The sequence below is a fragment of the Toxoplasma gondii genome, chromosome XII, assembly GCF_000006565.2.
Source record: "Toxoplasma gondii ME49 chromosome XII, whole genome shotgun sequence".
NCBI classification, from domain to species: Eukaryota; Apicomplexa; class Conoidasida; order Eucoccidiorida; family Sarcocystidae; genus Toxoplasma; species Toxoplasma gondii.
The window spans coordinates 523425-536063 of record NC_031480.1 but is presented as its reverse complement, the minus strand read 5'-3'; the positions used below and the strand labels follow the sequence as shown (position 1 = coordinate 536063).

Here is a 12639-nt window from a genome sequence, read left to right as displayed (position 1 = left end):
CTGGACACTCAGAAGAATCCACTACAATAAGGACGTGACGAAACGTTCACGTGCGGAGAAGTGACAGCGCCTTAACTCAAGTAAAGATCCACAGTCTCAAGCATGACGGTAGTGAACGGTACCGTTCTTTGTAGGGTACGTGGCCACGTGATCTAAATTTTTGTCTTTCCTCCCCGTTCGCTGAGTTCGAAAGAATTCCACTTGTTGGACATTGTTAGTGCCACATACGTTCGCCTACGGCATGATCACGTAGGTTTCCGTCACTACGCCCAGAAGGCGTTGTAACATATGCGACTTTTGGACAGAAATGCCAGCGGACACCACATGCACTTTGCGTGTGAACTTCGCCGCTGCTTTGTTGTTTCATGTCCTGCCAGCAGACGCCCGCTGTCGATTCGTTACGGCGTCGTCTCGTTGTATATTTGTTCATTTATTGATTTCACTATTTTCTGTGGAAACACCTGGGAAAATGTGCCAGTGTCTCACGCTGGAGTCACATTTGGTGTGCAAGGCACTCCAGTGTCTCTGCTTGTTCGATTTGAGTTGTACAGTTCTGGATCGTGGAAGGCTGCTGCAAAACAACAGCGTTGTGTACCTTGAGGTCATCGTGCCCAAGCTCTCTGGCCAGCCGTTCCGGACACAAACAATCCAACGTTCCCTGTTCCTTTCCAGCGGGAGAAACGCGTTCAACTTTCTCAAGTGTCAATCCCTTATTTTTTGCACCGAACGAAGCTGGTGACGATTCCAGCGTCTGCCACTCCAAGTAGCTGTACACCCCTGAGCCGGCTACCTACTGCTTTCTAGCGTTTCTCTATCTAGGGCTCATTGCGTTTTCTCTTCAGTCGTCTATCGGTAAAAAGTGAGCATAAACAAGGCAGATTGCTTTCCACCACCCAATCCCTCAAGATCAACGGTTGGAAAAGTGCCAAGATGCGGAGACGAAGTTGACGGTCTCCACTTTGGATTTAGAATTCGTTTCTTGCTACCCATGACACAGACGCACACATCTACGCGTACGTTCATCGACGTTTTTACAAGTGACAACACACCGCATGAATGAGTCCTCCTTTTGACTCTGAAACGGAGAAGGCGACGCTCAGAATACTCGTATACCGCTACGACAGTGCGCACATACGGAAGATTCACAGAAACGGACGGCATAGACGAATGCATGCGCCTCTTCACTTTTCCTCGGGCAGCAAGTTCCACCGGCGCAAGACGGTTTCTAGGTCATCGAGAGTAAACTTGTCGCCTGAAAACATCAACGAACAGGAATTTGCACGGAACTAGGAGTTTGAACCTAGTTCCTGTACACTTGCGACACGCTTCGCTCGACGACACTGGGGTGTCTGTACGTCAAAACAGGCCTCGCATCCAGAAAACCGTAGGTACTGTAAAGTACGCGAGCAATAAGAAAGAAGTCAGTGCCTGTGTCTCATTGGAGTCACACTCGGTTTTCTACGTGCTGTCGTGTCTCTCTGTGTCTTCGATTTGAGGTATAAAGTTCTGCATCACGGATCATCTGTACAGACGCCGCGTTTCCTGAATCTGCCTCAGCGCAGGTCTGTCCCCATGTCAGTGCATGCGTTTCCTGCATCTAGATAAATCTTCGCTCTCCATCGATCTTTAAAGGTGCGTCCATCGACAAGTCGCATTTTTTCCTCATCCTAAACACAGCGCGTCTCGTTGTCGCAGTGGGGATTTCTACGTTTCTCTGTAGGCAGTTCAGGGACTCCTCGCCAACTGAGGTCAGCAGCCGCGAGTGAGAAACAATTTCTTCCACATGAGTGCAGAGATACGAACATCTGCACATGTGGCAATTTGGACACATGCAGTACAGATCCATCCTTCTGACTGTCTAACGGATGCACACAAACATATATACACACATATATATATATACATATATATATATACATATATATACATATATATATATATATATATATAAACATATAACTCCAAGGAAGTCACAAATAGTTGCGTCGCCACTCACCTCCGAGTTCGTCGAGGCCGACAATTGAATGCTCGGTTTTTCCGTCCGAAACGAGCACGAGCTGAAGCGTCACAACACAGAGAACCAAATGCACGATGGGAGAGCAGTCTTTACACACCCCTTGACGAGAGGCATTTCCCTCATCCCTACGATGAATGCAGTTGTACGCATGCAACAAGGACGTCTGTCCGCGTCTTTCGTGAGAGTGCGTAGACGCGCGGAGCTGAGCTCGCAGTCGAACCGTCACGCAGACACCTGGAAAACTGCGGGCGCATTGTCGGCGTCTTCGAGATCAACGCGCGCGCCAGATGCGCTGAAGAAACGGCAAAAAGAGACCAACGGTCTGGCCTGGCTTCCCCCTCGACTCGTTGCAGGAGGCGGCCACAGCTTCTCCCGAAAAAGAGGGTGAAAGCGCGCAGGACGCGAGAAGACAGTGAAGACGAAAACGAGGAAGCGAGAAGGAAAACGAAAAGAAAACAAAGACGAAGGCGAGAAGAGCTGGCGAAAAAAGCGGGAGAGAAAGACAAAAGAAAAAGGAGAACAGAGGGAAGGTGGAGGCAACCTGGCGAGAGAGTCGCGAGACTCACTGTGGGGAGACACCAAATTTTCAGGCCTGCAGCACATTGACAACAGAGACTCGGAACGTTGAGTTTCACCTTTGGAATCCGAACGTTCTTTCTCGAGAGACTGCAGAAGGACTCTCCCGACGAAAACAGGTCGACAACCGGCTCTCTGCTTTTCGCAGAGAAAGGAGACGCCCCCCCCCCGCAGACCCAACGCGGCGTTGCCCTCCTCTTTTGAGACAAAGAAACGCGTCTGCCGCGCGCGTGGTTGCTACTCACAGGCTCAAAGCGATGTACAGCGTACAAACAACTGCAGGCGACAAGAGAAAGGCGCGGCATGATCAAGCGAGGGAGGTTCCAAGCGTTAAGAGGAGCAGGGGCGCGCATGTCGTCTCCTGAAGAAGAGCGACTAGGACCTTCCTTGGACGCGAAACAGAGACTGCGTTGCACCTTCTCGACAGGAGCAGACCAGACTCTTCTGAAAGCGCGGCAAAAGCGACACTTACGTTCGCAGAGAAAGGCAGTTTTCTCCGCATTGATTTTCACACAGCGAATGTCGATGTGGCGACGGGCCAGTTCAATGAGTCGAGCGTCCACGACGTCGCAGACACGATTTGACGGACGAAAAAAGTGAGCAATCTGAAAACAACATGGCAACCCGCAAGGCCTTCATTCCACCTGACAGCTCCACTTTGCGAGTTCGCGTTCGAGGAGCTCGCCGAGCATTTGTCCAGGAAACATGCACATAGAGAGCAGGCACAGTGGCCCACAGAGTGGACGACCCCAGAAAACGCGAGGCCGAAGAAGACACACTCTGGTGCGAACGAAGAAAACGAAGAGACTGAGAAGCACGGATGTTTTCTCCTCACATGATCCGTACAGCGGCTCTCCTGACAAGCGCGAGCTCCGCAACTGCACACAGTGACATGGAAGGATGAGTTTCTCTCTTGTTCTCCCCCCCTTCCCCTCCCCTCTCCCCTCTGATCTCTCTCCCGTCTACCCTCTGTTCGGTTCTCTCTTGTTTTCGCTCTCGTTTTCTCTTTTCCTGACCAGTTTTTTGGACTCCTTTGCAGCTTGGAAGAAGTCTTTCTCGTTGTGGAGTTCCTGCAGTTGACCGTGACCCTTTTCTCGCAATTTTTCCAGCAGAAGTTGCTGCTGCTGCAGCTGCTTCCTCCGTCGCGCACGCAGCTCCTCCAAGTCTTCGTCGTCCAGGCCTCCTCCGGCCCTGCTCTTCTGCTGCGCCTCAGCTGCTGCAGCCGCCTCGAGAGCCGCGTCGAGATGCGCCTCCTTCTCCTCCAAGGCCTTGAGGACCTGCTCCTCCACGCGCTGCTGGATAAGGGCAGACGAAATTGCCATCGCGACGACGAAGGCAGGGCGGAGACGCGAGCGGAGAATTCGTGAAGAGACAGGAGACACGCGGAGAGAAAGAGGAAAGGGAGAAGAAGAGCTGCTGGGACAGGCGGACGACGAGTCCGAAGCAACTGAGACGAAGGGTGAAAGCGGAAGAGACGAAAGGAGAGAGGAGAAGTGACGAGGACGAGAAGAAACAAGGGGGAAGGTTGAGCGAGGAGAAGGAAACGAGGGAACTGGGCGAAGGAATCGAGGAGACTGCCTACAAAAACCGAGCACGAGGTCCAAACGGGAGTTCTGAACACCCGAGATAACGAATTAAAATACGTCAAACACCAGACAAGAGAGAAGACAGCCACGAAGTGAACAAGACACACGACGCGAGAGGACAGGAATGAGAGGACGGAACGGCGGGTGTGCAGAGAGAAAAGAGGCGCTCTTGGACAGACCGAAGCTTTTCTTCTCCTCGACCTCTCGCCAGCAGAAACGCGAAAAGGTTTTCCTTTCTTCGTCCAAAAGACTACGAAAACGCAAATCTATTCTTGGCAGACTCTTGCGGCGAGATCCGCACGATGTGTGGCTGCCTCACTTGTCGGGAACAGCGGGAGGGGCACAAGTCTCGCCAGTCGAGTCTTCGTTTCGACAGAAGATCCCTTCTCGAACGAAAGAACGAGAGCGGCAGCAGAAAAGAAAGACTATCCAGTCTTGCCAGAGATTTGTCGAAAAGAAAAATCCAGACCCTCCACCCGGCATGTCTGCCCGCCTCGCCCGCCCTCGCGCTGGGGTGTGAGTGAGAGCCGCGCGAAGTCGGACGCGCGTTTCTCCGGAGGGAGGGAGGGACGTTTTCGACAACCGCAGAGAACTGGAGACCTGGTTTGCGTCAAGAGATCCCGCGTTCGCTTCTCAGAAACGAGGGGAACCTGCCATTTGCCACGAGAAAGCGATGGACCTTTACAGTGTGTCCGGAGAGGAGAGGCGAAGAAGCGCCCGGGCCGTCCAAGGTCGTCTGTCGCTTTCTTGGACTGGACAGCCAGGGGATAGATACCTCGTGCCTCGGATCCGAAGAAAAGAACAGTGGAAAAAAGAGAAAGAAAGGCGCGTCAGCTGACGTCTCTGAACGCAGAGTCCGAGAGAACGCCGTGGCTGTTCGCCAGTCGTCTGGCACTCTTTCTCTGGGGGCGGGCATCGTCCGCAAGCGGGGATGCCAGCGTCTGTGACTTTGCTCTTCGAGAAACGCCGGCGGAAACAAATGCGTTTCCTCCGCAATGTGAACTGAAGATTGCCCTCCTGTCTCCTCTCCTCTTCACTCTCCTCCTTTTCTTCTCGCGGTCGCTCTTCTGCTTTCTCTTCCCTCCTTTTTTTCCGTGACGCCGTCCAAGACTGGACTCAACGCGTCGATTTCGACTCTCTGCACGGCCGCAATACGCGTTCTGCGCGACCGTTTCCCCGTTCGTTTGGAAAGCCGAGAAACTCTCCCCAACTGCAAAGCCTGACTTCTCGTCTCGTGGAAAATCCACTCGCTCCCCCCGTTCTGCCCTGAGGACCGAACTGCGACGCCCACGCAAAGGCTCCACGGCCGTCCGGCTCTGCGTCTGTGGAATCCGCGCTTCACGAGGCCTCGAGTTGTGCAAGTCGCCGTTCTCGGACTGAGGAAACTCTTGCCGTCTGCGAGGGTGCACCCGCGTGACGCGTTACAGAAGGAAATTGGCTTCTCTGGCTGAAAACGCGCGCGATCTTGCACAGTCTTCCATGCTCCTTCACGGAAAGAGGCGTCTTGCAGAGAAGGCTCCTCGAAGGGGTCGCGGCGAAGTGGAGAACTGGTGATTTACGGGGACTGCCGCGTCTCCGCTTCTCCAGTCGAGACAGGGTGTGTGCTGGGCGCGTCTCCTCGCTGCGTCACTGGGCGAAGGAAGCAACGAAGGTCGCCGGCCGACGCGTGGAGTATCTCTGCGGACAGCAGACAAAGAAAACGTAAAAGTCAGCCGCAAGCGCCAAGTGCAAGTGAGACCGCTCCGGTCCCTCCTCGCTCTAGGGGTCCATCCGCTGCAAGCCTCCCAGAGCGCGACCTGAGACGCAGGGTCACTCGGACGTCTCTCTGTCTCTCTCTCTAGCGAGTCCGTCGGCGAGAAAACGGCAGAATCTCGAGCACCTCTTGCAGCGCTCTCTCTGCTGACATCGAAAACTTTTTCCGTCCGTGAGACTCCCCGGACCTGTCGACGACGCACAAACGAACGCTGCGTGGAGCTTCCAAGTGAATTCACCCGAGACCGTCCTTCGTGAGGTTGTGCTTTTCTCACCACTCGAAGCAGTAAAACTTTTTTCCTTCCTGTACGTCTGAAAACCATTTCCCTCTCTTCTCAGCGTCGAGAGAGAGACTCTGGCATATACATATATACATACATACATATAGACATATACATATACATATATATATATATATATGCAGATGTACATGCATAGAGGATTTTGTACGTACATTTGGATGTCTACAGCTAGAACTCTATAGATTATATGCATACATGTATATATGTGGAGGCAGGTGGATTTGTATTTTTCATACGTATGTTTTTCTCTATCGATCCGTCTGTCGCTCTGTCTACCTTTGTATGTACAGACAGACTCGCGTGATGACACTGGGATTTTGTGTGGTGTGTCTATTCCGAAAGCGGTGGAGGCCCTGACAGAGATATCGAAACATTCATCGATTTGCGTCTTCACTTTTCCTCCCTCTTTGCTTGCTCTTCGTGCCGATTTCTGCTGCTTCCTTCTCTCGCTTTCTGTTTTTTTCCCGACGTCGACGATCTCGTCCTTTTCTCTTCAGATGACAGTGGGGTGTCGTCTGGGGGCCTGTTCCTTTGGAGCACCTCGAGCGCGGGAGCGGAGACGAACGGACCTGCTTGAGGAGCCGAGGAGGCGTCCTTGGATTCAGCGTCTCGCCAGTGAAACAGCGAGAGCAAAGTGAGCAAACACAACTGAGAATCAATGCTCCTCCTTTCAAGTGCGCTTTTTTTCGTAGGAACGATGGCAGACGTCCGAGCGACAGACAGCGAGAAGAGGGAGACCGAGGCAGAGCGGCAGGAAGAAGCTCGACTCGCGAGAACAGCAGAGGAAGATGATCTGCTGCAAAACTTGACAGAAGTTGAGTCTTTGTGTCCGAACTGTGAGGAGAACGGGACGACGCTGCTGCTCCTTCATAAAGTTCCGCATTTCAAAGAAATCGTCCTTATCTCTTTCTCCTGTCCCCACTGTCACTACAGCAACCGGGAGGTACGCGCGAGTCGCTTCTTGAAAACGAATGAAAAAATCGGACAACACAGTTCTTGGAGCACTTAAAACAGATCATGCACGAAAAACGCGAGCTCGCTTGCATGCCGCGATAAAAAAGTTCGAAACTCCCTCGGTCGCGGAGGCGGTCTGCCTTCCTTTCCTTGCTTGTTCTTGTTTCTCTAGTGCTGCTCGTTCTTGCGGATTTCTCCACTTCTCTGTATCTCTTGACTGCCCAAGGCCTCTCCGTGTTTCTGTGTCTGTTTTTTTGGGGGAACCATTCACTCTCCCAAATCTGCATGTCTCGTTGTCACTTTTTTGCCATGCTGTCTGTGCTTCGTTTCTCTGCGTCTGCGTCTCGCCGCGTTTCCCCTTCTTGAGAGCGACGGAGCCTCAGTGTCGAGTTGAGATGCCCACACGAAGGCAGTGGCTCGATTGCGCGTAAAACTATTTTCGAAACTTCTTGCATGCAGCCAAACCTCGAGGGTTACAGTCTCTCTGTCGCGCTGTTTCCTCTATCTGGCCACAAGGCAGAAAAGCCTGTTCTCCGGATGTTCCACCGATCTGTCTGTGACACATGGCTTGACTCATGTTCTGGCTCTCGTTGCTGAGTTAGCGTCTCCTTCACTCCTATACACTGTTTTACCGCTTTTTACAACTCATCTCTGGACTCGGCTTTCGACCTTCGAGAATTCACACCCCATTTTTCTTTCTGCTTTCCCTCCTACCTTTTCCTCCGGTCTCTTCAAGTACCTTCGTGCCTTCGTCTTTGTCCCCCACCCTTCTGTTTTTGGTTTCTGCCCTGATTGACTTCTCGATTTCCCCACGATGCGTTTCTCCACCTGTCGAGTCCGTTTCCTGATGGACTCGCCGACTTGCATGATGATTCGTTTCTGGATTTCCCCCGACTTTCTTCGTTGCCTACAGGTCCAGTCGGCCGCATGCCTGGCGCCGCAGGGCGTCCGCCTGGAGCTCACGGTGCAGTCGGCGGCAGACTTGGATCGACAGATCGTTCGCAGCGAGCATGCAACTTTGATTGTGAAAGAAGTGGAATTGGAAGTACCACCAAAGAGAGACAGAGGAGAGCTCACTACTGTGGAAGTAAGAGACACACGTGACGCAGTTGCATCTATCTGAAAACATCTCCGCCACTCGACATTTTTTCTGAGTCTCGATGCCGAGATCCATGTCGATCCGGTCTATGCATCGCTGTCCATCAGACTGTGTCTCTATAGATCTGAGTCGATCTGTCACTGCGTGAGCCTCTCTGTCTAACGGCGTCTCTCCAACAGAGAGTGTGTAATCATGCGTCTCTCTGGTTCTGTACCACTGCGTATGTGTTCCTTTCTTACAGTGCGCGTGCTACCTTAATTTCTAGATTGCTCTTTTCGGGTGAAAGTCCAAGATTGTTGAGAGGAGCTCGTTCACACTCGCCCGTTGCGGTCGCGGAGACTTCGGAGCTGAAGAACAAGAGGGCGTTTAGATCACTTGATCAATGCATGCAGCGGCGCAAATGCGGCAACACTGACAGCTGTAGTTGCAGCGTGACTTGGAGAAATCGAGAGCGACAATCAGAGATCCGCTTAGAGAAATGAAGGAGGCATTTGGTTGTACGAATAGGAAAATCAAGATCGTTAGATAGAGCCACCGAAACAGCACGGGGGACAAATATGGAAAGTCGACCGGAAAAGCCGGTGGCAGATATAATCTGGAAGATCAAGGTCGGGCGTGATATAGAACAGTCATCGACAGATGCAGATATGAAACTCTCGACAGAGGTCGACACCGAGAAATCGATGGAGAGGAAGCCAGACCCTGAGATGCGATTTTTGCCGGATTTGTTTCCAGGGAGCCATCCGGCGCATGATCGATGCCTTGCGCGCGGGGCAACCTGTGCGACGAGCAGAGGCTCCAGAAGTGGCGGAGAAAATCGACGAAGTGATTCTTCGTTTAGTGAAGTGCATCGCAGGGGAGACGCTGGACAAGCCCTGGACTTTGATTCTGGACGATCCGAGCGGCAACTCCTACATCGAGGCTTTGCCAGAAGAAAAACGGGCAAGCACGGGCGCGAAAATGCCGGCAAACGCGAATCCTGAAGACTTCGCAGCCGTTGAGGGCGGCCGAGAACGCGATTTCCAACTTTTCGTCAAACACTACGAAAGGACAAAGGAGCAACTGCATGCAATGGGTTTCTATGAGGCACAAAACGAAGAAAAAGAAGGTACACAAAACAGAAACACTTCTGTTCATATCTATACTTTTATAGGTGTACGTATTTGTATATTTGTGTAAGTACACATGTATGTGTATGTATACATGTAGACGTGTATATACCTGTATATGTACGTTCTGTAGGGAGAAGGGTTGTGTGGGTGGAGATGTGGGGTGTACGTACACCCGCGAAGATAAGATGGAGGTGGATATGTGGGGTGTACGTACACCTCGATGTACCTGTCTACATGCACCTTTTTATGCTTGCATGTGTGGCACTGCTGATTTCCTGTTGATGTGCGTGTCTGTTTTCGGGTTGTGAATACACTCGCGCCTTTCTCGGCTGCCGCTCGAGTTCCGTTCACGCTCGTTCGCTGTATTTGTGTTTTCTCCCGCGCGCGAGTGCATGCGTCGGTGTGGACTCTCCTCTCGCCGCTGTCGCTTCTTCGTCTCAGGTGCGGACATCCCCGCCGCTCTCAGAGAGGGCAGCAAGCCGCACGTCTGGGACTTGTCCAAGCCACTGCCCGAAGGGGACGCATCCCCGGCTGAGGGGAGGGAGGGCGAAGAGAAAGAAGACTACTTGTTCTCTCTCCCTGTCTCCTGCCCCCACTGCGGGACAGAGGGCTCAAACAATGTGTGCGAGATCGACGTCCCAGGTGAGACACGAGGGAAAGGAAAAAGAGGTGGAGAGAGAGGAAAGAAACGAAGGGTCAGAAGGAAAAAGGAGGACCTGGAGAAGGACGAACAGGCAGAAGGAGAGACAGAAGTGCAGAGAGAAACGGGAGAGAACAGAGACGATATCGTTCTGCCCTTCTGCCCCGCTTCCCCAGCGGGAAATCCGAAACGGGTGAGGCACACGAAGAGAAGAAGCTTTTTTTTTCTGCTGGGTTTTCAGGATTCCGACGATGCCTCATCTTCTCTTTCCTCTGCCAGAGCTGCGGAGGACGACACTCGGAAATCAAAGCAGCAGGCGCCTTCGGTGCGGTTGGGCGCAAATGGATTCTGAACGTAAGACTCACACAACATTTCCTTCTCTGTTTTTGTGAGACGCGCATCCGATGGGAGTGTGGAGTCAAAACGAAAAAACAGCTCGTCCAGTTCTTTCTTTGTTCCTCCGTTCCTCTGACTTCGATTCCTTCTTTGTTCTTTTCACCTGCCTTCTGCCGTCTACTCCTTCGCTTCCACTGCAGTTTTTCTGCGGTTCTCTCTCCCCATGCTTCTCTGTCTCCTTTCCTCACTTCACATTGTTCCTCTAGTGTTTTTGATTTCGTTCGTCTCCGCGGCTGCTCAGGTGGAAACTGCTGAGGATCTGAACCGCGACGTCCTCAAAAGCGACACAGCCGTTGTCGAAATTCCCTCTCTCGACTTCTCCATGCGTGGCGGAGTCCAAGGAGGTAGAAAGAAAAAACTGCTCGCATTTACGCTTTGACACTTTTATTGATCTATCCACATTGTCCATGGCTTTGTATCCATCTGTCAATCTTTCACCATCGATTTCTATCTACCTATCTCTACAATGGCATATATATATGTATATATATGTGTATATATATATATATATATATGTATATACATGTATATATATGCATCTATTTACATGCAACCGTATGGGTAAATGCACACGTGCAGGAAGTAGTGTGCGCATAAAGGTGATTTTTCTCCGTCATTTCTTTCCTGAGCTTCTGTCTCCTCTCTTTCCTTGGTGCCCTTCTTCGTTTTCTGCTTCTTCTTCTTTTCCTGCTGCTTCTTCTGCTCTTTCTTCTTCTGCTTCTTCTTCTTCTGCGTCTTCTTCCTCGCGTCGCGGCAATCACCGCGGGCCTCTTGGTCGTCCTCGTTTTTTCGCAGGAGAGTTCACGACGGTGGAGGGATTGCTGGGGAAGCTGGCGACGGCTCTAGGAGACTCTGCGCCGTTTGCATGTGGAGACAGCGCGCCTCAGGAGAAGCGCGAGAAGCTGTCGGAGTTGATTGGAAAGCTGCAGAAGCTGGAACGCGGGGAGAACTTGCCCTTCACCCTCGTGGTCGACGACAGCGCCGACATGTCGTTCATCGGTCGCAGACGCTCGGCAGTGCTGAAGCAGGCGCAGAGGCAGGCTGCGAGGAGTCCGGATGAGTGTGAAGGAAGCGAGCGGCAAAAAGAGAGCACAGAGACGCACTACCGCGACGGCGAGGCGAGAGAGGAAGTTGAGAAGAAAGAGGAAGAAGTCGACTCGAGCGTACTCAGAGAAGCAGAGGAAGGCGCCGTCTTGGTCGTTGACTCCATCGACGAACAGCTGGTGAGGAGACGGGGAGATATAGAGGGGAGAAGGCAACAGGAGGAGAACAAAAGGGATCGGCGAGACCAGGCAGCCGTGTTGAGAAGACGAAGACCTCAGTTCGCTGTCGGAGAACGCTGTTCAGCGAGAAAAGAAAGAGAAACTGGGAAGCGAAGTCTCTTGTGTCTCGGGATCTCTGGCTTGGTCTCTTTCCTTCTTGGTCACCGCCAGCGCGTCGACGCCTGCCGCCGCGACGCTCTACCCCGTGAACTCAGTTCCTGCGCGGACAGAGAGTTGAGTTTCGAGTTCTCTGGAACGAGACAAAGGCGGCTGGCTGTTTCTCTGTGACGAGGGAGAGTGGAGTGTTTGAAGTGTGCATTCTGCATTTTCTGCGACTTCCAGAAAACGGAGAGATACAAACGGACGAAGGAGCAGGAAGACGACCTGGGTCTGACTGACATGAAGGTCTGAGCGGCCGACGCACTTGGAGCGAACCTCCGAATTCGCGCTTGCAGGCAGAGACAAATCGATCCAGAAAGACGCCAGTCAAAAGTCGAGCGAGGTCTGAGAAAAGTCGCCGCTTCGCCTTTGTGTCATGTGCATGGAGAAGAGACTCGATGGAAAGAGACAGTAAGGGTGATTTGTGTGAGATGAATTTGTTTCGCGCATGCGGGCGTCCGTTTGCCGCGATCAAGAATGTTTCTGTAGTTGACTTTGATATTCACGGTTGGCAGACTACGTTCCATTTCCCCCGCTTCTCTTTCGAACGAAGCTCCCGATTCGAGTCACACCGTTGCGCTTCCTTGACCAGCCTTTCAGGCCTTTCTCTCTCTCTGGAAAGATCGCCGTCCCCAGCAAAGGCGGAACCTATACGCTCCACGTCGCGCCACCGCAAGACGCATGCACAAAACTATGTATCTATGCGCACTTTACTCAAAAAAAGTCAGAAATAGGGATCCACGTGAATCTCCAAAAACCATTATATATATATATATATATATTT

At 52.1% G+C, this 12639-nt stretch overlaps 2 protein-coding genes across 2 annotated transcripts; one reads left to right on the top strand and one right to left on the bottom strand.

Annotated features, from left to right (window-relative positions):
- Window positions 1-661: 661 nt before the first annotated feature.
- Window positions 662-4973, bottom strand: TGME49_308050 (thioredoxin domain-containing protein). Its single transcript, XM_002371881.2, has 5 exons — window positions 3610-4973; window positions 3066-3198; window positions 2584-2609; window positions 1997-2057; window positions 662-1252 (listed from the first exon to the last, which is right to left on the bottom strand). Exons 1-5 carry the CDS (start codon window positions 3913-3915, stop codon window positions 1182-1184), a joined length of 597 nt encoding a protein of 198 aa, XP_002371922.1. The 5' UTR covers window positions 3916-4973; the 3' UTR covers window positions 662-1181.
- Window positions 4974-5105: 132 nt separating this feature from the next.
- TGME49_308040 (ZPR1 zinc finger domain-containing protein) lies at window positions 5106-12564 on the top strand. Its single transcript, XM_018782539.1, has 9 exons — window positions 5106-6237; window positions 6926-7176; window positions 8101-8274; window positions 9022-9394; window positions 9840-10040; window positions 10280-10392; window positions 10676-10778; window positions 11230-11657; window positions 12039-12564. Exons 2-9 carry the CDS (start codon window positions 6931-6933, stop codon window positions 12105-12107), a joined length of 1707 nt encoding a protein of 568 aa, XP_018634776.1. The 5' UTR covers window positions 5106-6237; window positions 6926-6930; the 3' UTR covers window positions 12108-12564.
- The last annotated feature ends 75 nt before the right edge of the window (window positions 12565-12639 follow it).